This window comes from Mustela nivalis (assembly GCF_964662115.1).
Source record: "Mustela nivalis genome assembly, chromosome: 7".
Classification (NCBI taxonomy): Eukaryota; Metazoa; Chordata; class Mammalia; order Carnivora; family Mustelidae; genus Mustela; species Mustela nivalis.
In genome coordinates, this window is record NC_139026.1 from 79,103,954 (window position 1) to 79,128,727 (window position 24,774).

The 24,774-nt window shown below is 35.9% G+C and overlaps 1 protein-coding gene across 1 annotated transcript in view; it reads left to right on the forward strand.

The window, feature by feature from the left end:
- The window catches only part of LRRK2 (leucine rich repeat kinase 2), a 131,945-nt gene that overhangs the window by 25,885 nt on the left and 81,286 nt on the right, over nt 1-24,774 (forward strand). The window contains exons 12-19 of the mRNA XM_082740711.1: nt 437-566; nt 2,949-3,073; nt 6,938-7,050; nt 11,636-11,780; nt 11,925-12,064; nt 16,457-16,585; nt 16,660-16,830; nt 21,842-22,100. Of these exons, the coding sequence (XP_082596837.1) occupies nt 437-566; nt 2,949-3,073; nt 6,938-7,050; nt 11,636-11,780; nt 11,925-12,064; nt 16,457-16,585; nt 16,660-16,830; nt 21,842-22,100 (1,212 nt within the window). The remainder of the gene's footprint in view (nt 1-436; nt 567-2,948; nt 3,074-6,937; nt 7,051-11,635; nt 11,781-11,924; nt 12,065-16,456; nt 16,586-16,659; nt 16,831-21,841; nt 22,101-24,774) is intronic.

Here is a 24,774-nt window from a genome sequence, read left to right on the forward strand (position 1 = left end):
AGTGTCTAGGATACCTAGCAAATCTTAGCTCTGTGTAAGTGCACTTAGTCTGTGAAGCTGTTATAAATATTAGAATCAATTTTAACTTTCGTTCTTATTTTGGAGAGCATTTTTTAAAACATTTTTTTCTGCAGAAACACTTCTTTCACATGGATGGGATTACATTAGTACCTGTCTGCTCATTCTATATGAATAAAGCTGTAAAATTAAAACCTCAATTAAATGGTTAATAAATGTGAAAGAATTGACATGGTGTCATGGTGTATATTTTAGAGAGAGAAACATTAATGATCTTTAAGTTACAGTGAAATATAAGTTCCATGTAAACTTGTATATGCTTTTCTATGCATTTGGATTATCTTAACATTCTGTGTCTTACTGTGAAATTATGAAAATGTGCTTTCATTTCTATGAGTAACGTCAAAAAATTTTATAGTTAATTTCAGAAAGATCCTGTTGTCCAAAGGAATATACCTCAATGTACTGGAGTTAATGCAGAAGCATATACATTCTCCAGAAGTTGCTGAAAGTGGCTGTAAAATGCTAAATCATCTCTTTGAAGGAAGGTAATATAGATTCATGCACTTACGCCAAATAGATACTCTCAGACCAGGTAGAATATCAATATTTCAAACATATTTCTGAGAATTAGAAGAAAAAGAAAAGACAGCTGCAGATTGAAACATTGTGGAACATAATCTCATCTCACTGATACTAAGAGTTAGTTTATCTGACCATCGAAAGGGATGATAGAGGTGGTAGAAACATGTTGAAGGTCGTCTTTTGTACTCTGCTTGGTGTTGACCATGTTTCAAAAAATGGCAATTATACAGCTTGTGACCTTAAAAAGTTTTTCAAATTATTATATATGAAAGGTATATGAGATAAAAGCAGAATGTGGCTTCTAATTGTTGCTTTTTTCACAGCTAATGTTTATTATTATTCTTTCATTTGCATTAACTTTGTCTTCTCTTCCTGCTCTGGGGGTGGATGACAAGGTGGGGTGGGGAGTGGAGAGGAAGGGTGAGTGGAAGGGAGGGCAGAACTACTGGCTTAAAAAAAAAAACCCACAAAACCCATTTAAAAAGATGAAAACTGAATTACGTAGAGAAGGTGCTTGCTGAAGGAATGCTCGGGGCCTTTCTGCATTTTATTAGGCCTAAGAATGTGAAGTAACTTTGGTGTAGTCTAAGTAAATTCAGAATTTTCAAAAGAAAAAATAAATGGCACAGATGTTACAGTAAAAAGTTATTTTGTGTCCTGGCTTTCCCACTAATTTTAGCTAACTATTTGATCTATAAACATCAGGTTACTCATTGGCAAAGAGAGATGATAATAACCTCATAAATTATAAAATTTAAAATGTAAGTATTAAACCAGTTAATTTTTACAAAGTTAGGATAATGCCTGTACATTTTAAGCACTCAGTAAATCACACCTATTATCATTATTACTGTTATTAAATATGAATAAATGAAATGCATATAGCAAGGTCAACTATAGCGCATCTATAGGCTTTTTTTTTTTTTAAAGATTTTATTTATTTATTTGACAGACAGAGATCACAAGTAGGCAGAGAGGCAGGCAGAGAGAGAGAGAGAGAGGAGTTAGCAGGCTCCCTGCTGAGCAGAGAGCCCCATGCGGAGCTTGATCCCAGGACTCTGGGATCATGACCTGAGCTGAAGGCAGAGGCTTTAACCCACCGAGTCACCCAGGCGCCCCCATCTATAGGCTTTTAAAGGAATAGGGTTATATTTTTAACATCAGTCTGGCTAACTGATTTATGTTAATATATATCATATCTTTGAGTCATATTTGTTTTATTTAAATGTTGTCCTTGAATATTTGAGTACAAAGTTTATCTCCAGTGGTGATTTTCATGGTCCTGGGAGTGTGTGAACCTTTATGACTGAGACCAAAACAAAGTGGAATATTCAACAGTTTAAGATCCTGTAGACTGTGGGCAGTCCGTGCTCCCGGCTTTTTCCTCCTGTGTAAAATTGGTGAAGTTTTAGTCCTAGGGATTCCAAGTTAACTAGGACCACACGCCTGTGACTAAAGAACTCTATATCTAGTGGGGGAGACCAACATGTAAGTAGATAGTTCCAATACTGTGTGAGAGGCCACAGCAGGGACGTGTGAGGGGCACAGGGATTGGGGGGGGGGTGTTTGGGGTGGAGTGACCTAACAAGAGAAGCCATAAGGAGGGCACGTGTTTAAACTGGGGCTTACTTGTGAACGGGAGGACTGTATTACAGGGACCACAGAACCACATGACGGGAGGGCAAGGTTCTGATAGGCATGGGTTTAAGTCAACGGGGCGCTGTGTAAAGCAAGGCCTACCTCTTTTAAAGTTTGTAGTATCCACTGAAGTATAGTCAAGTGGCATTTCTTCATATGGCTAAGAATAGCTATAACACCTTAGAGAGACTGACTTGAATGCAAATAAAACTAATTAAAAATACCGAATAGGAAGCCCGGTGGTGGTAATTTGGGAGAGGCAGGTTGGTATGTGGTAAAGTGCCCTGACCTTGGGGCTCAGTCAAGTTGGCGTTCCAGTCTTGGCTCTGACCTTCTAGTGATAGGACCTTGATAATGTAACCTCTGTCAACCTAAACTCTTCATGGAAAATGTCTACTTTTCAGATGATAACATCTACTTTCTGGGGTGTTTCCAGTGACCTGTGTGTAGCTCTGGAGGAAGTTGTGTCTTGTGAAACTAAATAAAAGAATTCCCATGTTGCTATGAATTCCACTTCTTGAGGCCAGAGGTTAATTAAATAATAATTAAAATATCTATGCTCATGTTATTGAATTCAAATGCATTTTCATACAGCTTTTTTTCTGATAAAATAGAATGGTTCTGCTTTCCTGTGCTTATCTCAGCTTGGTGTTTGTACAATGGAATCAGCTTGTACTTCTAATAACACTTCAATGTTCTATCTCCAGCAACACGACCCTGGATACAATGGCAGCAGTGGCCCCCAAAATAATAACAGTTATGAAAAGTCATGAGACATCCTTATCAGTGCAGCTGGAGGCACTCAGAGCTGTTTTACATTTTATAGTTCCAGGTGAGTTACATAATCGATAGGAAACAGATGGCAATTTTAATGGACTTTCTGACTTTTTATGACTTATCTACTTTATATTCAAAAAGTAAAGGATCAGTTTCTCCCAACCAACTGTAAATCTCCCCACTAAATCCAAAATTAAATAGAGAGTAAAAAGATGTGTGGAAGAGTCAGATTAACTTACAAGAAAATTTGATAACTTATTTACACAAGAAATCATTACAAAATAAATCATGGGTTGTTACCTCTAAGGAGAGTGTCCACTCTGATAATACTTTTCTATTTCTGCTGCCATCCAAGTTGTTTTTTTCTTGTCTGAACTATAAAAATATCTGACTAACATTCACATTTTCTCTTTTGCTCTTTCCAGTCCTTCTTTACTCTGTGGTTGAATTAATCTTTCTCAAATAGGACCACATGACTTTTACTCATTAACCTCAGCAGCTTCTATCCTCTCCTGTTTACGTCCTACTTACCTCTCCTGTGACCTTGTTTGTCCTCCAAATCCCGTTTGAAACACCCGCTCCCCCATTCATTCAACATACATTTATTAAGTACCTCTTATGTTCTAAACATTGTGATGGCTGCACTGTTATGACAATGATGAAAAAGGCATACTGTACTATTAAAAGAGCTTCAAGGCAGACAGATTTGCAAATGCATAATGTCTAGACAGTATGAGTGGAGCTGTTACAGCCATAGGTTTACATAAAAGGCTCTGAGAATAGTGGTGGAGGCCCAAGTAATTTATTCAAAGGAGGAAGTCAGGATTGAGATATTTGAAGTTGAAGGTGTATGAAACTGGCCTGGTGGAAAGGCTGGGCAGGATATTACAGGCAGGAGAGCGTGCACGTGGTCTAGGGTGAGTGAAGCGTGGTGTATGGGGAGATTGGTGTCAGAGGATGAATGTGGAATGACTGGCAGAAGCGTGAAGTCAAGAGCTTGAACACGACACTGAGCAGTGTGTGCTTTTTTAACAGAAGTCAATTCAAATTTATTTATTTATTTATGACCACTACCACATGTAATTCTTAACAGTGGTTCTTTTTTTTTTTTTTAAGATCTTTTTTTATTTATTTGACAGAGATATATATATAGAAAGAGAGATCACAAGTAGGCAGAGAGGTAAGCAGAGAGAGGGGGATGCTGGCTCCCTGCTGAGCCGAGAGCCCGCTGCGGGGCTCCATCCCAGGACTCTGAGATCATGACCTGAGCCGAATGCAGAGGCTTAACCCACTGAGCCAAGCAGGCGCCCCTCAGTCCAAATTTATTAAAGGTATTTATAAAAACTGTAGTGTTATGGGCAAATCTGCAATTTACAACAATAATGCTGTGCTGTGGAGGACGACTGTCAGGGCGGAAGCTTCCTCCAGAGAGAGCGTGTTGGAGGCCTTAATAGTCAGATGAGACATGGTGGGGGCCCAGCAATGGAAACAGAGGGAAGCGTGGATCCGAGAGATGGAGAGGAGACAGATTTACAGGACTTTCTGCTTACTGAGAATCAAGGAGGGGATTACTTGTTGTTGGGTAAAATTCCCAATTCTTTTAAAACCCAATTTGTGTGTGTGTGTGTGTCTCCTTTTTAGGTGAAATCTTTCTAAATCTACCACTGTCTGTAATCATATCAGTATTTTATGTTTTTAAGACTCAGTACAAGAATATACATTTTTTTCAAGGAGAGGGCTTTCTTCAGTCACCTTTTTGTTTTTTTAAATCCCCTGGTATGTTGAACTAAAATAGCTATTCGATTAATATATTTTGAATTGAATCATGATGTGCTATTCATAGTTGTCTGGCAAATTTTAAGGTATAATTTAACAGACATAATTTTGCTTGAAAATAATACTACAAGTTTTTTTTTTGAACTTTGTAGATTCTAAAAAACAAACAAAGTGGAACCATTTTGATTATCCTTAAAGGTGTCAGCCTTAATCTTCTGAGGGTGGATTCGAGTTCTAAAAATAAGCACAAGACATTCAGAACCAAATCTGTTAATTAATAAAATAATGCTCTCTTAGTTCAAAAGCAAATTTTGAATATAATATTTCTTTTCTTCTATTGTTATTAGGTTGACCCTGAAATAATACTGATAGTCAGTAATCTTTAGATATTTGAAATGATGTATTTAAATGATAGATGATGTTTTTTATAATAATGCTTAGATGTATTAAACAAGTACCCTTGAAAATAATTTTATAAGTTTAGGATTATATTTCTTGTATGGAAATACATATCAAATGATTCATTTAGAAACATACCAGTATATAAATACATTTCTTTATTATTAATCATCTACTTTATTCTATGCTACCATACTATATTACCATACCACACCATGCTATCCTGTACTGTACCATACTAAATCTTACCATTCTGTATATCAATGAGTAATTATAGTATCAGTACCCCAGTAGTTTTGAGGTTGATTATGATTCTGGTTTGAACATTGTAGGGTGAGGTAGGTGCTTATAATATCTAAATTCATTTATTAACTAGATCATTTTCAGATATTCTTAATTGTAACAAAGGTATATATTATAGCAAAGTTATATAATTCAGTATCCAATTTAGGTTCACATATGGCATATGGTGTTATGTCTCTCTTTTTTTTTTTTTTAAAGATTTTATTTATTTATTTGACAGAGAGAAATCACAAGTAGATGGAGAGGCAGGCAGAGAGAGAGAGGGAAGCAGGCTCTCTGCTGAGCAGAGAGCCCGATGCGGGACTCGATCCCAGGACTCTGAGATCATGACCTGAGCCGAAGGCAGCGGCTTAACCCATTGAGCCACCCAGGCGTGTTATGTCTCTTAAGTTTCTTTCAATCTAGTACTTTTCAACTTCTCTTTTTTATAACAATAAGCTACTGGAGTAATGGACTCTGTGGCTTTAGTAAAATAACAATAAATGTAGTCAGCATGTAGGTAGCCTTCAGGTTTTTTTGTTAGGTAAATGGAAACCTATATATGGAGCCAGTTTATAGTTCGTGTTATTACAAATTATTAAAATAGAAGATCATAAGAATTGTTTATTAATCACTATTTCTATAGTCAGGTTTTGGAGACATCATTCATTCATAATAATTGTATTATGTACTCTATTATATAACCAATATTTTTTGACTTCCTGTCTTTTCAAGTTTTAGAGTCGTTTTGTTACCATGTAGCTTAATAAGGAATATGTTTCCTTTAAGTAACTTAATACTACTATATAGCCTTACAGCACTTTTAACAAAACTACGTGCTCCTTACCATCATAACGCTGAAACTAAAATCTTTTTTCTTTTGGCTTTTGGTCCAGCTGTTCTTTTATGTCTGCATTTCACATTTGACCTTTTTCTGTTGCAGACCAAATAACTGAGCTTCTCTCAAGTGGTCCATTGTTGCATAAAAATCTTTCAACGTCTGATGAGTACAGCTTATTCATACAAAAAAGATATTGTTTGCAAAAAAGAAATTGAAAAATTTCTCCACATAGTAACTTCTTGCTAGTTATTTATTTGCTTAATTTTCTTTTTTATTTAACAAAAAAGATTTTTTTATTGGTTTCAGAGGTAACGTTTAGTGATTCATCAGTTGCCAGTACAGTGCTCATCACATGAAGTGCCCTCCTTAATGCCCATCACCCAGTTATCCCAAAATTCAGGAAACATCCATGTATACTGTATTTATTTTATATTCAATGATAAGTTGTTTTTATAAATTTCTTAAAGATAAGTGTTGTTTTTTTGATAAGGAACTATACATTAGAAAAAAGTACAACATGTGTATGTATTGTTAGGTTAATTATGATCATTTCTATGAAGTGACAGTCTGCTCAGCTTTACTCTTTATGAGAATTTATTTATTTATTCATTATTTATTTAGGGATGCCAGAAGAATCTGGAGAAGATACTGAATATCAACATAAGCTAAATATGGTTAAAAGACAGTGTTTCAAGAATGATATTCATAAACTAGTCCTAGCAGCTTTGAACAAGGTATGTGCAATGTAGGTTTTCTGCCTTTGTACCATTAATTAGAATATGAAATATGGGGATATGGAAGGGCTGTTTTCACTTAAGTTTTCCACCTTCTGTTTACTATGAGAGGAGGAAGTTATGTGGGTGGAAACATAAGATGCCAGTAAGGATTAAGGGGGTAAAGAGACGTTTCATTCCATTAAGGGAAGTGTACTCTTGACTACAGACTTGGACAGGTTCTTTAGTTGGCTAGTAACATAAATCCACTCCAGTCTACTCAATCAGGAAAAGAACTAAAGAGCTAGATGTTCAGCTAAGACTGATAGGAACTATGGCTGCTATTTTCTTTCTTTTGGCTGCTTATCTTTTCAGGCGTAGAAGGTTCAGTCCATGAAGACACACATGGAACAATGTTGAAGTCGTCTTTGATTACATGGGCTTACTTTCATTACCCTCTTCAGAGATAAACTCTGAAATGGTTCAGCGTGCATGGTTTCTTCCCATTTTTAGTCATTTACATATCTATACGTTTGCAGTTTTATAATGACTATAATCAACATTCATGCTAAGTGTGAAAAAAGAGGGGAATTAGATTTATATTGTGGAATGCAATAGGTGTTGATGGAATTAAGAAGGTTTGGAAGTTTATTGTGAGATGAATTGGTCTTTATGAAAGATGTAAGAGTAAAGATGTCACGAATGATTAGAGTTAATGTTTTCATGGAAGGAAGAAAGGAGTCAAAGTAGTTAATGGAAATGATTTCTTATGATTCATTGTACTTTGAAAAATGTCACAGTTAGAATAGCCTGCAGAGAGATCTCCTTTAAATATTCAATTTAAACTGAATTTTATAATGTAATTGTCTATGATATATTTTAGTCATTTGTTCTGAAATCTTAATATGATTTTTGAATATAACAATATAATGGGTTGACTTCAATTCCAGAAATATTTGATGAAGATCAGTAGGTGGAAGGATCTGTGTTGGGCAGTTGGAAGACAAAAGCAAGCATGTTTTGTACCCTTCTATCTGGGCTCTCTTTCGGGGCAGGGGAAAATGGCTGTGCATAAACCACTTATTCTGCACTGGGACTCATGAGCTATATTAGCTTTATGGACAGTATTCTAAGAATGTAGAGGAGGGAGCAGTTAATTTTATTCATGGTATGTGTTGGTGAGAAGCAAGAGGTACCAGAACAGCCTTATAGATAACTGTGATCCTGGATAGCCCATCTTTTCCGAAGTTATTGAATAGGAGTGTGATAGGGTAGAAGGAGTCAGGAGTCAAGAGACCCCGCTCTACCTGTAAATACCATGATGCTGAGAAGTCACTCAGCTCTCAGGTCTTACTTTCTTTTTGCTAATTAGTCCCAGAAGTTGTTGAGAAATCTGCTGCCTCCTCCCTTTTCCCACCCCCCTCATTACAACAACTGAATAATGACACAGCATCTCACTAAACAGTGACTTTCATTTGTCCTTCCTCCCTTTCTCTCCCTCCCTTCCTTCCTTTCTTCCTTCTTTCTATTCCTTTTTTATCTGTCTGAAAGGAAGAGAGAGCACATAAGTAGTGGGAGAAACAGGCTCCCCACTGAGCAGGAACCTGATGCTGGTCTCCAATGATTCCAGGATTCTGGGACCATGACCAGAGCTGAAGGCAGATGCTTCAACGACTGAGCCGTCCTGATAATAAACTTTTAACTTTGAACATCTGAGTTTAAGATGACTGGTGTCAAGCAAAGAGTAATGTGGGCTTAGCTAGAGCTTAAGAGAGTTTAAAATTGGGTTTTGAGTTTTCTGCTTAAGGGTTTCTGTGTCTTGATTTTTTTCATCAATAGCATAGGGCTAATAATAGTGTTTCTACATTATAGTATTGGGAGGATTAAATGAGTTCATACACATAAAAGTCTTAAAAGAATGTCTGGCACATAGCAAGTGCTACATGGATTTTGGCATTATTATTATGGTTGTTACTATTGCTGTTATGCTGACATGAAATGCATTTGTGTATAAAGTCCCATCCATGGATAGAAAGGATTTCACAAAAGAACTTTGGGGGACACCTGGGTGGGTCAGTGGGTTAAAGCCTCTGTCTTCAGCTTGGGTCATGATCCCAGGGTCCTGGGATTGAGCCCCGCATCGGGCTCTCTGCTCAGCAGGGAGCCTGCTTCCTCCTCTCTCTCTGCCTGCCTCTCTGCCTACTTGTGATCTCTCTCTGTCAAATAAATTAATAACATCTTTTAAAAAAAAAAGAACTTTGGAAAACTTTAACACAGAAAGAAGAGATTGTAAAGAAGATGGTCCAATGAATGGTTTTAAAGTTTGAGAATAATTAGGGATGTGCCATTTCGTGGAAATCAAAGGAGGAAAAAACAGCAATTCAATTGTTAAAGGACTTTTTTCTTTGATTAAGACAGAAGTCTGATTATATGAAATTAAGGGGTGATGAGAATATAAAGGGAGTGGGTATAGATGTTTCTATTAATAAGCTTAGAAATGGAGGAGAAGTTGTAGCTTGATGGAAGGGAAGGCCAATTAAGGGACACTCTCTCTCCCAGTTAGGAATTTTTCATCTTTGAGGAGGGTGTTTAGCCCAAGGCATGAACTGTGGCCATCAATTGGGGTTTATTGCGAGGACAGTGAGTCCTCTCATTTCATCCCCATAACAACTCTGCTTTCTTAGGGTTGGTGGGAGGTGAGGAAGCTGAGACAGACATGAGCCATCCCTCCAGTTTCACTGTGAACCCCTTTGAACTTCTTTGTATTTCTTGAATAATACCTTCTGAGTAAATGCCACTTCTGAGTAAATGTTATTTCATTCATTTTGAGTGGAATGAAAATGGAACTATTAGTTTTTTAAAGTGGAACTAAGAGGCAAAATTTAAACCTAAATTTAACTTGCTCCAAATTACTACCCAGGGAGTTGGTAAGATGACAATAACGACAGGAAGAAGTCCAAAGGGAGGCGAGGATAGGAGAGTGTTGTTGAACTGGTAGGATGTCCAAGCTGAGCAATTAGGGGGTGGAGGAGAAAGGCACAGAATGAGAACCCTATACAAAAAAACCTCCCACACCCTATACAAAAAAAAAAAAAAAAAAAAAAAAAATTGCTGAATGAGGACAGGTGAGAGGCATTGGAAGATAAGATTGGAAAAGAATGAAAGTCTGTTTGTTGACTTGGAAATGAAAGATTGGAGGGTAGTTGGTTTTAGTTGAAGAAGCTACAACAGAACTTGAGGTTGACTTGAAGCTTAACTCTGTGGTGTTCCATGGCGGTGTCAGTCAGAGATTAGGAGTAGAGCTGCCATGGAACTAGTGTCTGTGAAAGCAGAAGTCCTGTGAAGGATAACATTGCAATTTTTGAATGGAAAGCTGGGCATTTACAGCATGGCAAAAGTTTGTAAAGCATTGTGGAAAAGCAGAGCTGACCCGTCCCATGTAAGAGTTAGCTACATGTCACAGACGTCGAAAGAGGGAAGGTGTGATTGTGGTTGTCCATTGTGGGAAGGTGTATTGACTGTTTCTCCTCAGTCAATGAGTAGGATAGTCTGGAAAAAAAAATAAATAAAAAGGAAGTATCCTCTATTAGAATACCTGTAAATAATGTCAAATCATCCAGAGGAGTTGATTTTAAGAAATAGAAGAGGTAGAAATGAACCTCTTGGACTCCCCCCCCTTTTTTTTTTTTTTTGACTCCTGAATTTTTAAGGGGAGACATTTATATTCATGTCCTAGATCTCATACAGGTTAGCTATGTGACTTGAGTTCTTGTTCCTGTATCTTTAAAATTTGGTGAACCTATTACATAGGTTGCTGAGGGGGAGTAAATGAGATTTAGCACATAAAACACTTAAAGAGCAAATTCTCCACAGACTTGTACCCCTGGGGATAAAAATATATGTTTATAAAAAATAAAAAATTAAAAAAAAAAAAGAGCAAATTCTCAATTGCTATTTTCTATGGTGAGAGTCAGCATTGTATTTTGCCGGTTAAGTACATAGGCGGTGGGATTGAACATCCCTAATTTGGTCTCATCTCAGCCATGTATAATCTGTGTGACTTTAGGGATACTCAAGCCCTTTAATCCTCAGTAAACTCAGTTTATAATGGGAAGGATATCGGTATGGATTTAAGATTCTTGTGAAAAGAAAATGCACGTAAAATACTTAGTACAGAACAGATTCTCAGTAATCATTAAAATGGTAGCTCTTATCCTTAATAGTAACTAAAAAGTAGTTAGTAATACAAGGCAAAAATCAGGGGAAATAGTCTTTAATAGACTACCTAGTTTATATTTTATCAGCCTGTAGCTGGCTTTAACTAAGGTAAGTATTAAGAACCCATTTTATTTTATTTTTTAAAGATTTTATTTATTTATTTATTTGACAGAGAGAGAGAGAGAGAGAGAGCGCTCACAAGCAGGGATAATGGGCAGGCAGAGGGAGAAGCAGGCTCCCATTGAGCATGGAGCCAGATGTGGGGTTGAATCCCAGGACCCTGGGATCAAGACCCGAGCCGATGGCAGAAGCTTAACGACTGAACCACGGAGGCGCCCCTTAAGAACTTATTTTAAATAGCAAATATTAATTGTCCTTTTGGTTTTAGTTCATTGGAAATCCTGGGATTCAGAAATGTGGGTTGAAAGTGATTTCTGCTATAGCACATTCTCCTGATGCGCTAGAAGTATTGTCCTTGGAAGGTGCTATTGATTCTGTGCTTCACACGCTGCAGATGTATCCCGATGACCAAGGTTGGTACAATTTGAACTCAGGATTTAGGACAGATTTTTATAGGCCTTGGCTGTTGGTTGGATGTCTTTAATTTTTTTTTTTTCAGTTTTGAGATTTAAGACAATTAATTTTATTTTTTTCCCCTTTATTTATTTATTTTTTAGAAATTCAATGTCTGGGATTAAGTCTGATAGGATGCTTGATTACAAAGAAGAATTTATGCATAGGAATTGGGCATCTGCTGGCAAAAATTCTGGTTTCCAGTTTACAACGATTTAAGGATATGGCCGAAGTACAGATTAAAGTATGTGCATTGTTTTGAAGGGAGTTTGGGATTTTACAAAGATTTCTCTTTCAGAGCATTTGGTACAATTCCCATTTTGCATAAATGGAGATATTCTAGTTAATTAAAAACCATTTATCATTTTGTATTTTAATTATAGAAGGTGAAGAGAATTGGATTGAATCACTAAATATCATGTGTTTCGTTATTAAATCTCTAAAATCAGTATGTTTATTTGCCATTTGTCTTTTTCATGAAAGGGCAGAGAATGTCCTAAAGAAATTCCAGCCAACTGAGCTTTATTTGCTTAGATTTTAGATAATAGAGGTTATAATTGTTTCAAAGTTTATCATTCTCAGTGTTTTGTTGTGGGCTACTTACCTCTAATAATCTTTCTCCTTGATTTTATTTCTTGCAGTGAAATGTTTTAAACATTTTTCATCAAGCAAAATTTCACATGTAATACATAATAACTGTTACATATAAGGAATGAAAGATACTGGTTTAGAGGAGTTTAAATAAATTGGCTCAGATCTTTTTTTTTCTATCTTGTACTTATTTTTATTGAAGTATATTAACATATCAAATGCCATTAACTTCAGGGTACATCATAGTGATTCAATATTTTTATATATTACAAAATGATCTCCATGTTAAATATAGTTACCATACAAAGTTATTATAAAATTATTGACTATATTCCCTATGCTCTGCATAATATCCCCATGACTTATTTATTTTATAACTGGAAGTTTGTACCTTCACTATTTTGCCTGCCCCTCAGTCCCTCCCCACTCTGCTAACCAACACTTTGTTTCTTATATCTTTGCCTCTGTTTCTGTTTTGCATTTTTTTGTTCATTTGTTTTGTTTTTTAGGTTCTAAATATAAGTGAAATTATATGGTATTTTTCTTTTTCTGTTAGACTTGTTCCATTTAGCATAATATCCTCTAGGTCAATCTATGTTGTTGAAAATGGCAAGATTTCATTCCTTTTTAATGGTTGAGTAATATCCTGGTGTGTGTGTGTGTGTGTGTGTGTGTGTGTGTGTATCACATCTTCTTTATCCATTCATCTATCAATGGACACTTATGTGGTTTCCATATCTTGGCTATTGAAAATAATGCAGCAGGGAACATATAGGTGCATATATCTCTTTGAATTGGTGTTTTCATTTTCTTTGGGTAAATACCTTGAAGTGGAATTGCTGGATCATGTGGTATTGTATCTTTAATTTTTTTGAGGAACCTCCATGCTGTTTTCCAAAGTGGCTGCTCTAATTTCCATCCCCGTCAAGAGTGTACGAGGAGTCCCTTTTCTCCATGTCCTGACAACACTTTTTATTTGTTATCTTTTTTATAATAGCCAGTCTGACATGCATGAGGTGGTTTTTGTGGTTTTGATTTGCCTTTTACCTGTTTGCTGAGTGATGTTGAGCATCTTCTTATCTGTCTGTTGACCATCTGTATGTCTTCTTTGGAAAAATGTCTATTCAAATCCTCTACTCATTTTTTAAATTGGGTTGTTTGTTTTTTTTGGCATTACACTGTATAAATTCTTTATATATTTTGGACACGAACCCCTTGTTGGATGTATGGTTTACAGATACCTTCTCCCATTCATTTTATTAGATTACATTTTCATTATGCTGATGGCTTCCTTAGCTGTGCAAAATCTTTTTAGTTTGATGTAGTCTCATTTGTTTATTTTAGCTTTTGTTGCCTTTCCCTGAGGAGTATAGTCCAAAAGAAATATTGCTGAGACAAATGCCAAAGACTTTACTGCCTGTGTTTTCTTTTAGGAGTTTTATGGTTTCAGCTCTTTCATTCAAGTCTTTAATCTATTTTGATTTAATTTTTGTATGTGGTGTAAGATAGTAGTCCAGTTTTATTGTTTTGCATGTAGCTGGTCTAGTTTTCCCAATGCCGTTCATTGAAGAGCCTATTTTTTCCCCCATTGTACATTCTTGGCTTAATTGATCATATATGTATAGGCTTATTTCTGGGCTCTCTATTCCATATCATTGCCTTATATGTCTGCTTTCATGCCAGTACCATACTGTTTTGATTACTGTAGCTTCGTAGTATAGTTTAAAATCAGGGAGCATGATACCTCCAACTTAATTTTTCTCTCTGAAGTGTGCTTTGGCTATTTGGGGTCTTCTGTGGTTCTACAGAAGTTTTAGAGTTATTTGTTCTACTTCTGTGAAAAATGCTATTGATATTTTGATGGGGATTGCATTAAAGCTGTAGGTTGCTTAGAGCAGTATGAATATTTTGTTACTATTGATTTTTTCAACCCATGGGCATCATGTATCTTAGCATTTATTTGTGTTGTCTTCAATTTCTTTAACCAATGTTTTATAGTTTTCAGAGTGCGGGTCTTTTACCTCTTTGGTTAAATTTATCTTTAGGTATTTTATTCCTTTTGATACAATCATAAATGGGATTGATTTCTTAATTACTCTTCCTGATAGCTCATGATTTGTGTACAGTCATAAAACCAATTTCTATATATTAATTCTGTATCCTACAACTTTACTGAATTCATTTTATTTAATAGTTCAGATAGTTTTTGGTGGTGTCTTTAAGGTTTTCTACTTATAATATCTGAAAATAGTGACAGTTTAACTTCTTCCTTCTCAACTTCTTCCTTTTCATCCAAACTTGGATGCCTTTTATTTCTTTTTCTTGACTAATTGCTGTGACTAGGCCTTTTAAAACTGGTGAAAATGGGCATCTTTTCCTGTTCCTGATCTTAGAGGAAAAGCTTCTAGCTTTTCACCATTGAGTTTGATGTTAGCTGTGGGTGGGTTATATAAGCCTTTTATTATGTTGAGGTAGGTTCCTTCCATATCCACTTTGCTGACTTTTTTTCCCCCTAAAGTTAGCAAAACAAGTAGTCTCTTTAAGAGTTCCTGCTTTGGTTGTATTTTTTTTTTTTTTTTTTTTTTTTTTTTTAGCAATGGAGTTTGCAGCTTCCATAAATCACACGCAGCAAATATTTTCGTAAATGGCAGAATTGACCAGGAATAAAAATGTGTAGGCTCTGTCCTCCATACAGACATTATTATTAAATGAGATAATGTATGTAAAGATTTTAATGATAAAGAGCTGAAACACACATACTTATATTAAAAACAATAATGTTGTTTTATAAATCTGCTTTTTATAATGTGCCTCACCCTAGGATGACTAAAGCCAAACCAGAACTGATTAAAAGTAATTCTAGAGAAAGGAAATAAATTTGTACAGGTACAGAGCTCTCAGTTTACTCAGTATTAATTCATACAGGTGTAAATTTTAGGATCTCTATAGTAGAGATTGTGAACTGTTGATCAGTGGGCTCAATTTCACCTGCCAAAATATTTTATTTGGCCAGTTCAGTGTTTATAAGATTTTATTTTGAATTATGTGCCTTTGCACATTTGTATTACTTGCTTTCCTGGTGCATTCATTTGAATTTGCAGGGACCTCTAGTGGTAGGTGGACCTCATGCTCTCAGACATGCATAAATTAAGACTACTTCTCTTATTTAAATGTTAGTAAATATTTGTAGAAATTCAGCATCTTAAAAGCTCAAAATAATAATTGCATTGTTTAGACAATTTCATTAATATATTGAGAAATAATAAAAATTTTGAAATTTCAATTTATCTTTTTGAGTTTACCCAAGTTAAATAATAGTAAACTCATAATTTCATTATTTCCTTAGAATATCTCATGAGTGGAGAGCCTGGACAACTCTTAGGAATATGTTTGAGGTCGTTCTAAAAAGTAATGTGTGACTTATTAGTTCTTTATAAATAATTTGCTATAAGGATTAAACTTCAGAATGCCTTTAGAGCTTTTCTCAAATATACTCAACATGAATGAAATCTAGGAGCACACATTTGTCTGCTTGGGGTTGAAATTTCAGAAGAAAGCACATCCACACACACAAACACACACATGCAGCACAGCACAGAAGAAAGGGGGAAATACTGGTCTATCTAGAGAAACTAATCTGTAATCTTGTAATAAAAAATACACTTTACTGCCAGTTTGGGTGTATACCCTGCCGATTCAGCTATTCTAATATTAATTAATATCTGGCTTTCATCCTGTAAGTATGGCTTCGACAGGAATCTTTAAAAGCCAACTTTTAATGCATTAGGTATTTTTTCTGCTTTACTAGACAACAGTTTATTACCTGGCATTTTATTCTCTATGTGCCTGCTGTATTTCTTAGCAACGAGAGAGCAAGGTGTGTTTATAGGATTGTTTCAAGGTTTACAGCTTTTAAGTACAAACCCAATAAATACATCTACTTAGTTAAGTATCATATACAAACTGTTTTATATTATTTATTTATTCTTTTGGCCTAGAATTGCTTATTATTTATTATTGCCTATTATTTTGGTCACATTTTCAGGGATTTCAGACAATCTTGGCAATACTGGAATTGTCAGTGTCTTTTTCCAACCTGCTGGTGCATCATTCCTTTGATTCTGTGATATTCCATCAGATGTCTTCTAGTATCATGGAACAAAAGGATCAACAGGTACAGGGTTTTGCACTTATATGCTAACTGTTATGTATTTAGCTAACTCTAATTCTCATTTCCGTTCTTTTTAGTTTCTAAACCTTTGTTGCAAGTGCTTTGCAAAATTAGTTATGGATGACGAGTTAAAAAGTGTGCTGCTAGAGAGAGCATGCGATCAGAATAACAGTATCATGGTTGAATGCTTGCTTCTGTTGGGAGCGGACGCCAATGGAACAAAGGAGGCCACGTCTTTAATTTGTCAGGTAAATACTCAAGGCCTGACTTTCGTGTTTCCTGTTATAAGACTCTACCACTGTACAGTTCTTCCTTACATCCTATTATTCTTTACTACAGAATTTGCCAGTTAATTGCACAATTGCTTGTGATTTGTGGTGGGAGTTTAGATTCACAGAATTTCAGAGGCAAGAGCGTCCTTGAGGTATATGCAGTCGAAACCTTCATTTTACTTGTTTGCCTACCTTGTTATGTGGATAAATAACTTTCCAAATGTGTCTCTTACTATGCGTCTCTCTGCAAATTGTTCTCCGGGCACCCTCCGCACAGCATCTGGATTTGTTTTGATCATCTTTCAGCCATTTTCTCTCTGTTTTCAGTTTCTCTGCTAGAAAATTCTGTCCTTAGGGCTACTGCGTGTGGCCATGTAGGCTGTATACTGCACACCTTTGGGGATGCTGTTCCCATGGACATCCTCTGCCATTGGCCACGCCTGTGGACATGTAGCACTGTGGTCCTGCCTTCCTTCCCTCTCTTCCCTCATGCACTGTGCAAACACATCTCTCTAATTGTTCTCCTTTTCCTTCAAAATCTAACCCAGATTCTCCTTCCCTGATAAAGCCTGCCCTGTACTGTTGGCCTCCATAAAAAATATTTACTTCTGTAAGTCTGTGAGAATTTAGGTACACCTCTTTATATTTTGTGAGTTATATGAAAGTAGAAATAGACAATGTTCATCTCTGTATCATCTAGAATAGCTAACTCATGGCTTTATATACTGTACGTATTTAGTCAGTGTTGAAGTGCATTATGTGTTATTTCAGGTTCTCCATTGTATAAATTTTAGTTTATAATAGCATTCAGGTAACACCGTGTGTATTTTCTAGAAATGTAGTCATATTTCTAACAAATGAATTATGTAGGGATTTAATATACATTATTAAATGACCAACAGAATACTATAATTTCCAATAATTTACTTTAAAGCTTTACTTTATTTAATTTTCCTCTTGCCTATGGATTCAATTCGTCAACTACACACTAAGTTAGTACTAATTGGCACTCTGCATAAAAAGAAACTGAACATGCAAATTATTTTCATGCATAATTAATTTGTACATTAAGACCAAATAATCATAGGGATGCCTGGGTGGCTCAGTTGGTTAAGTGGCTGCCTTCAGCTCAGGTCATGATCCCAGGGTCCTGGGATCGAGTCCCACATCGGGCTCCTTGCTTAGCAGGGAGTCTGCTTCTTCACTCTGCATCTGCCTGCCACTTTGTCTGCCTGTGCTTGCTCGCTCTCTCTGGTAAAAAAAAAAAACAAAAAAAACAAAAAAAACAAATAATCATATTACTTAAATTTATTCAAATTTCATTTGCGAAATTCACCTTAAAACTAGTTGCTTCTCTATTATTAAAGGTAATTAAATTATTTCCTTCAATAATGTAATACACTTTTATTGTGTATCTTTCATGTGATCTGCAGATCATTGCTTAATGTTACTGGGATATGGGGCATATGGCAAAGAACTGAAAATAAACTTCCCCTTCACATTTTTTGTTAGGGAAATAATACCTAAAAGCACTTGAGTACAAAAATTTTATATTACCACTGGAAATGCTTCAGACTCTTCTCTCGAGTTATCCAAATATTTCTACAGAAGCTTTTTATTTTATTCTTCTTCACATATTCTTTGGACTTCATGCATTTAGTTATCTTCTTAAAAAGAATCAGATCTTTACATCTATGGGTGTATTAAATTTAAATAATTTATCTAAGTTGCCAGAGATTATTTGTATCTAAAAAATAATAAATATTGATTAATTTTTATGGATAGATTGAACATAGATTTTTGTGGATAGATTGAACATACATTATTTATAGTGTAAAATAAGGTAGTCAACACTATTTGTGTACCTATGCTGTATAATTAAGGTCTGTTCAGAGCAAAGATGGAGTGAATCTATTAGGCTTTGTGAGGGGAATTTAATGATGTGATATACATGATTCCTATAGAAGATTATGGAAGATCGGTACTGGGCATGCAAATGCATGAATAGGGATCCAAAGATGAAAATCATCAAATCATGGTGGGAAGAACTACCATGTAAAAATAATAACAAACACTGTTGTCTTGATTACCCCCTGGGCACTGCTCTGAATCCTTTATACAATTTAGCCCTTATAACGACCTTAGGAATGGGTTATAGTAGTATTCGTATTTTACAGGTAAGAAAATGAGGCACAGAAAGGTTAAGTAACTTGCCTAAGGACATTCTCCTGGTAGGTGATGGAAAATCTGCCTCCCATGTGCTTGTTTTCATCTCTTGTCTGCACCATAGATTCATGATAGCGGTGGTGGTAGTAGGGAAGGAGGGGGAGTTGTTCATTTATTCTTAAAGGCTAGTGTGAAATATTTGGCTTTGTTTATCAGCTGCATTATTTATAAATTTGAAGATGAGAGAGAAGATTGCAAAGGATCGTCAATTATACTTCTGATAATCTTTGATTATATTCTGAATTATCTCCATTATTATTTAAATGTAAAACTGTAGTTCTGAGCAGTATTTTTTTCTTCTCATGGAGTTGAAATTACTTTCGTAATTTTTTTTTTTTTTTTTATCTGATACACTTTCTTACATATCTCTCTCTTCAGGGCACTCTATACCTAAAGTCAGCTTGGATCTTTTGGGCCCTCAAGAAAAGTACTCTATAAAAATGCTTGAGGAACTTCTTGGTGGAGAGCCCTGTGCTAGATAAGTAGTCACAAATATACAAGGGGTTTTGTATTTCAGGATGTTTTCTTTCTAGGTGTGGAAAGGAGAGAGGTTTATTTCTCTTGGGAGAGGAGAGAGGATAAAACATAAATCATCTTAGTATAAGGTAGGCAGTAAGATGTAAAAATTTGCTGGGCTGCAGAGAGGCATTTGCTATTGAGTTTTCTGGCCCTCTGTCCCTCCTTTCTCCTTCCCTCTGTCTTTATTCTTCCCAACCTTCCTTTTAAATTTCCCGTGGACTTTTAAAGAGGATTTTAGTAATTTGCTAATTAAATTAAATATATGTCCTAGGTATTTTTTTAAAAGATTTTATTTATTTATTTGTCAGAGAGACTGAGAGCACAGCAGGGGGAGCAGCAGGCAGAGGGAGAAGCAGGCTTTCCGCTGAGCAGGGAGCCAGACGTGGGACTCCATCCCAGGACCCCGGGATCATGACCTGAGTGGATGGCAGACACGTAACTCACTGAGCCACCCAGGTGTCCCTATATTTTTACTAGGTATTATACTAGGCTATAGAGGTACAAAATGAATTACAATAGCATCCAAGCTTTTCATTCCAGTTTTAAAACCAATAGGCATGTTTGGTTTAGTGTGCTAAGTGCTATGTTAAACAAAAGTGATGGGAGCCTGAAGGAGGAAGAGAGGTTGGGAGCTTGGTAGCAAGGACTTAACGTGCAAGAGCTGATAAAGCTGTTCCTTCAAGAATGAACATTTTTGGCTCGATGAAGAGTAGAGTTAAACATTGAGAGCCCTAGAAATAGTGTAAATGAAAAATAATGAGGTTTAAAAAATTGTATGTTGTGTTTGGGGAATGTCTTGGAGCAGAGGGGTTTAGAAGATTTTTGAACAGGACAGTGACTTGATCATATCTAAAGTAAAAGAGCACCCTGGTGGCTCTGAGGAGAATGGGTTGAGAAGGTGGGTAACCTGGAGACTGGTGGGCAGTAATTTAGTCTTTGAACCACAGAATGCTCCCCTCAACACCTTTGATATACTTAAATTCTAGAGAATTCAGGAATTTCCCCTAGTGTCCTTCCCCTGATCTGCTACCTTGGATCTTAGGGTCTTCTTTTCTTTTCTTTTTTTAATCCTTAATTTGGGGTAGTGAAAGGAGCACAGGGTTTGGAGTGAGCAGATTTGACTTCAAATCCAGGCTTCTTGTTGACTCCCTGTAAGGGTTTGGGACAAATCATTTATCTTTTCTAAATACTCATCTTTAAAATGGGGGTAATAGTTTTTATGGCATAGGATATTTTTTAAAGATTTTATTTATTTATTTGACAGACAGAGCTCACAAGTAGGAAGAGAGGCAGGCAGAGAGAGAGAGGAGGAAGCAGACTCCCTGCCAAGCAGAGAGCCCGATGCAGGGCTCGATCCCAGGACCCTGAGATCATGACCTGAGCCGAAGGCAGAGGCTTTAACCCACTGAGCCACCCAGGCGCTCCTGGCATAGGATTCTTAATAAGAATTAGAAATCAAGTGTACACAGACTTCAGCACAGTACCTGACATATAATATTTCTGTCATCTATTACTTTGATATTCTAGTTGATAGCACATCAGGTTCCTTCGCCTTTCAGAAGCTGTTCTGTATAGGCCGGTATGCTACATACACATTGCTAAGTCTTCCCTCTGCTCACTACGGTCCCTGTGGTTTTTGTAGCACCTAGCGTGCTAACCTACTTGGAGCTGGTACTCTGAAAAACGTATTTAGGGGAAGGTAGAAAACTGAGAGACAAGAAATTTCTTTGTAGAAATTCAGATTCTTGTCCTGGAAACCAGAAATCAGAGATGACTGTCCTTTGTATGTAGCATTAACAAGTTTTGTGATGTTCATATTCTCATTTAGTTATTCTACATCATGAATGAAGGCAGGGCAGTAGCCGTTACTGTGAATGGTACTAGTTTCCCAGATGTTCTTCAAGGAGTAAACAGGAATCCAGAAGGTATAAGCAATATGTATAATTGGTAGAGCAGTGGGCTTCTGACTTCAAGTGTTATGAACTTTTTCTCCATATCATGTGGCCTCTCTCATGGTAACTTACTCTCCCGTGGCAGGTTATTTGGCTGATGCTACTCTGATATTTGTGGCACTAATCTTCTTTTATTTTCCTAATCTATTTCAAGGATGAGTTTTGCCTTATTTTGTTTCTATCTAAATTTGAGGGTATAGAGAAAAATCACACAAAATTCAATTTACTAGTCTACCAAAAGGAAGAAATATGGGCCTTTAATATGTTCACCTTCCTTTTTTGTTTACTAGGTATGTGAGAAAGCCAGCAGTCCCAAATTGGTGGAACTGCTACTGAATGGTGGTTCCCGCGAACAAGATGTTCGGAAGGCGCTGGCGATAAGCATTGGGAAAGGTGACAGCCAGATCATTAGCTTACTCTTAAGAAGACTTGCTCTGGATCTGGCCAATAATAGCATTTGCCTTGGAGGATTTTGCATAGGAAAAATTGAACCTTCATGGCTTGGTCCTTTATTTCCAGATAAGACATCTAATTTAAGAAAAGAAACAAGTAAGTATTAACAGGAAGATTTTGTCCAAGTCTTTTTTTTTTGTTAGTATTTTTTTTTAAGTCATTGATCTTTTCATTAGGTTTATTTCAGTTTGGTACAACTTAAGCCAAGATAATTGTGAAGGTTTTGATATCGTTTTGGTCATGAAAGGTTTTGATTCTTTTTGGTCATGAAATGCTGTAAAACGATATTATATTTAATTCTTTATGACTTAGCAAGTACATCTTTTATAAAGATAGAGCCAAATAGTGGGATCTTCTGAGCAGTTGCTTTTTAAAAAATATATATTTTATTTTATTTTTATTATTTTTTAAAGATTTAATTTACCTGAGAGAGAAAGAGAGCATGAGCTGGGGGAGAAGCAGATGGAGAGGGAGAGGCAGGCTCCCCGCTGAGCAGGGAGCCTGATGTGGGGCTCAATCCCAGAACCCTGGGATCATGACCTGAGCTGAAGGCAGAGGCTTACCTGACTTTATCACTGAGGCACCCCAGATATATTTTCTTTTTTATTACAAAAGTAACCCATGCTTATTCTAAGAATAGCAAAACACAAAAATTGTAAGGAAGAAAATAACAGTAATTATTTTATTCCTTATAGACAATCAATGTAGATTTACTTACTAGATTTTTTTATATGCTTACATATAATATGCATCAAAATGTATATGTAGGAGGGTATGTGCTTTGGTGAGTGCTGTGAAGTGTGTAAACCTGGTGATTCACAGACCTGTACCCCTGGGGATAAAAATATATGTTTATAAAAAATAAAAAATTAAAAAAAAAAGGGAAAACAAACAAACAAAAAAAAATGTATATGTAGAAACATATACATATATATACTTTGCATTTTCATGTTAACATATTTAGTTTTCAGTTTTTTAATATTTCAATTAAGGATGTATTTTCTTCATATTTTCAAGTTAATATATATTAAGTATATTGATGACAAGTTAACATCATCCTCCATTAATACTTCTGTCATTTCGGATGTCAGTCATTCATACTAACTGTGTTTCTAAAAGTTGAGCTCCCTGCTTTGCCTTTGACAACTTACTCCCATGCCCACTTCCTTCCCAACAGTGGTCGTATTCTACAACTCTTCACCTTAAGGACTTTTATTTCCAGGATTTTCCCACTGGTACTCTAGCTGCTTAACTCCCTTACCTTCTCTCACTTGCCTGTCTCTTCATTCTTTTTGCCTCAGCACCTTCTCACTTTTTATAAGAAAACATTCCTGCCCATGTGAAGTCTGGTTGGAAGATCCACCTACACGCTCTGTAGCTCCTTGTTTCTTATGTGTACTGCACTTATCACATTGTATAATTGTATTTTTTCTTTTTATTATCTACCTTTTGATTGATTACATGCATCACAAAGTCAATGTCAGTTTTTTCCATTGTTGTAACTTTAGCATCTGTGCTAGTACTTTGCACATATTAGGTGCTCTAAATATTTAAAATATTGGCAAAATTCAAAATTTGATAATAAATTATGTTGATAAGCATACATGGAAATAGACATTCCACACAATATTCCTATAAATTTAAATTATCCTCTTTTAATGACAATCTGGTAATATCCATTAATATTTTAAATGCACATCCATACTTTTTTGCCCAGTTATATATGGATAGAAATCCATGATAAAGGCATTCTTTTTTTTTTTAATAAACATATAATATATTTTTATCCCCAGGGGTACAGGTCTGTGAATCGCCAGGTTTACACACTTCACAACACTCACCATAGCACATACCTTCCCCAATGTCCATAATCCCACCCCCTTCTCCCAACCCCCCTCCCCCCAGCAACCCTCAGTTTGTTTTGTGAGATTAAGAGTCACTTCATGATAAAGGCATTCTTAATGTACACAAAAAGTCGTATACAAGGATTCACATTAAAATATTCTTTATAATAGCAAGAAATTATGAGAAAAAATCCCAAATATTCTTCAAAAGGAACCATTTGAATCAATCATGGTACATTCATGCAATAGGATGCTTTGCAATTGTTGGGGGAAAAACATCTAGCAAATCAAAATGTTCAGATGTAGAGAGCATTATTAAGTAAAAAAAAAAATAAAAAAGCAAAGGACAGCATTTTTAGTATACTGATGTTTGCGAAAACACAGTTGAGATATGGTAGTCATAAATGTTTGAATATGAAAAGACTTATGTCAGAAGAAAAGCTCCAGAAATTCATTCCCTGGTTGCCTCTGCGGACCTTGGAAACTAATGAAATATGATTAGATCCTGTGTTCCATCACTTCAAGATGTCTCTTGCCAACAACCTGCTTACTTGAATCTCTGAGTTCTGATGGGGAGAGATTATAGGCCCCCTGCAAAGGGATGAAGGGAGATTTACCACCCATTGTATTCCCTTTGTTATGCATGATTTTTTTTTTTATATTTGGTAAGTCTCTCCTAATTAAAAAAGTACAATAATGTCATTTGATTTATTGGAGAGCATGGCCATAATTATATTGGCAGCTCAACTGAGTAAAGAACATTTTGGATTCATAGCTTTAAAACATTTTTCAGCTACTACTTGACCGAGTCACATACACCTGTATTTGAAGAAATTGCCAAGCTATATGTAGCACAATGAAGACTTGGCAAACTTATTTCTTCATAATAGAACATAATATAAAATATAGTAAAATAGAAGGATATT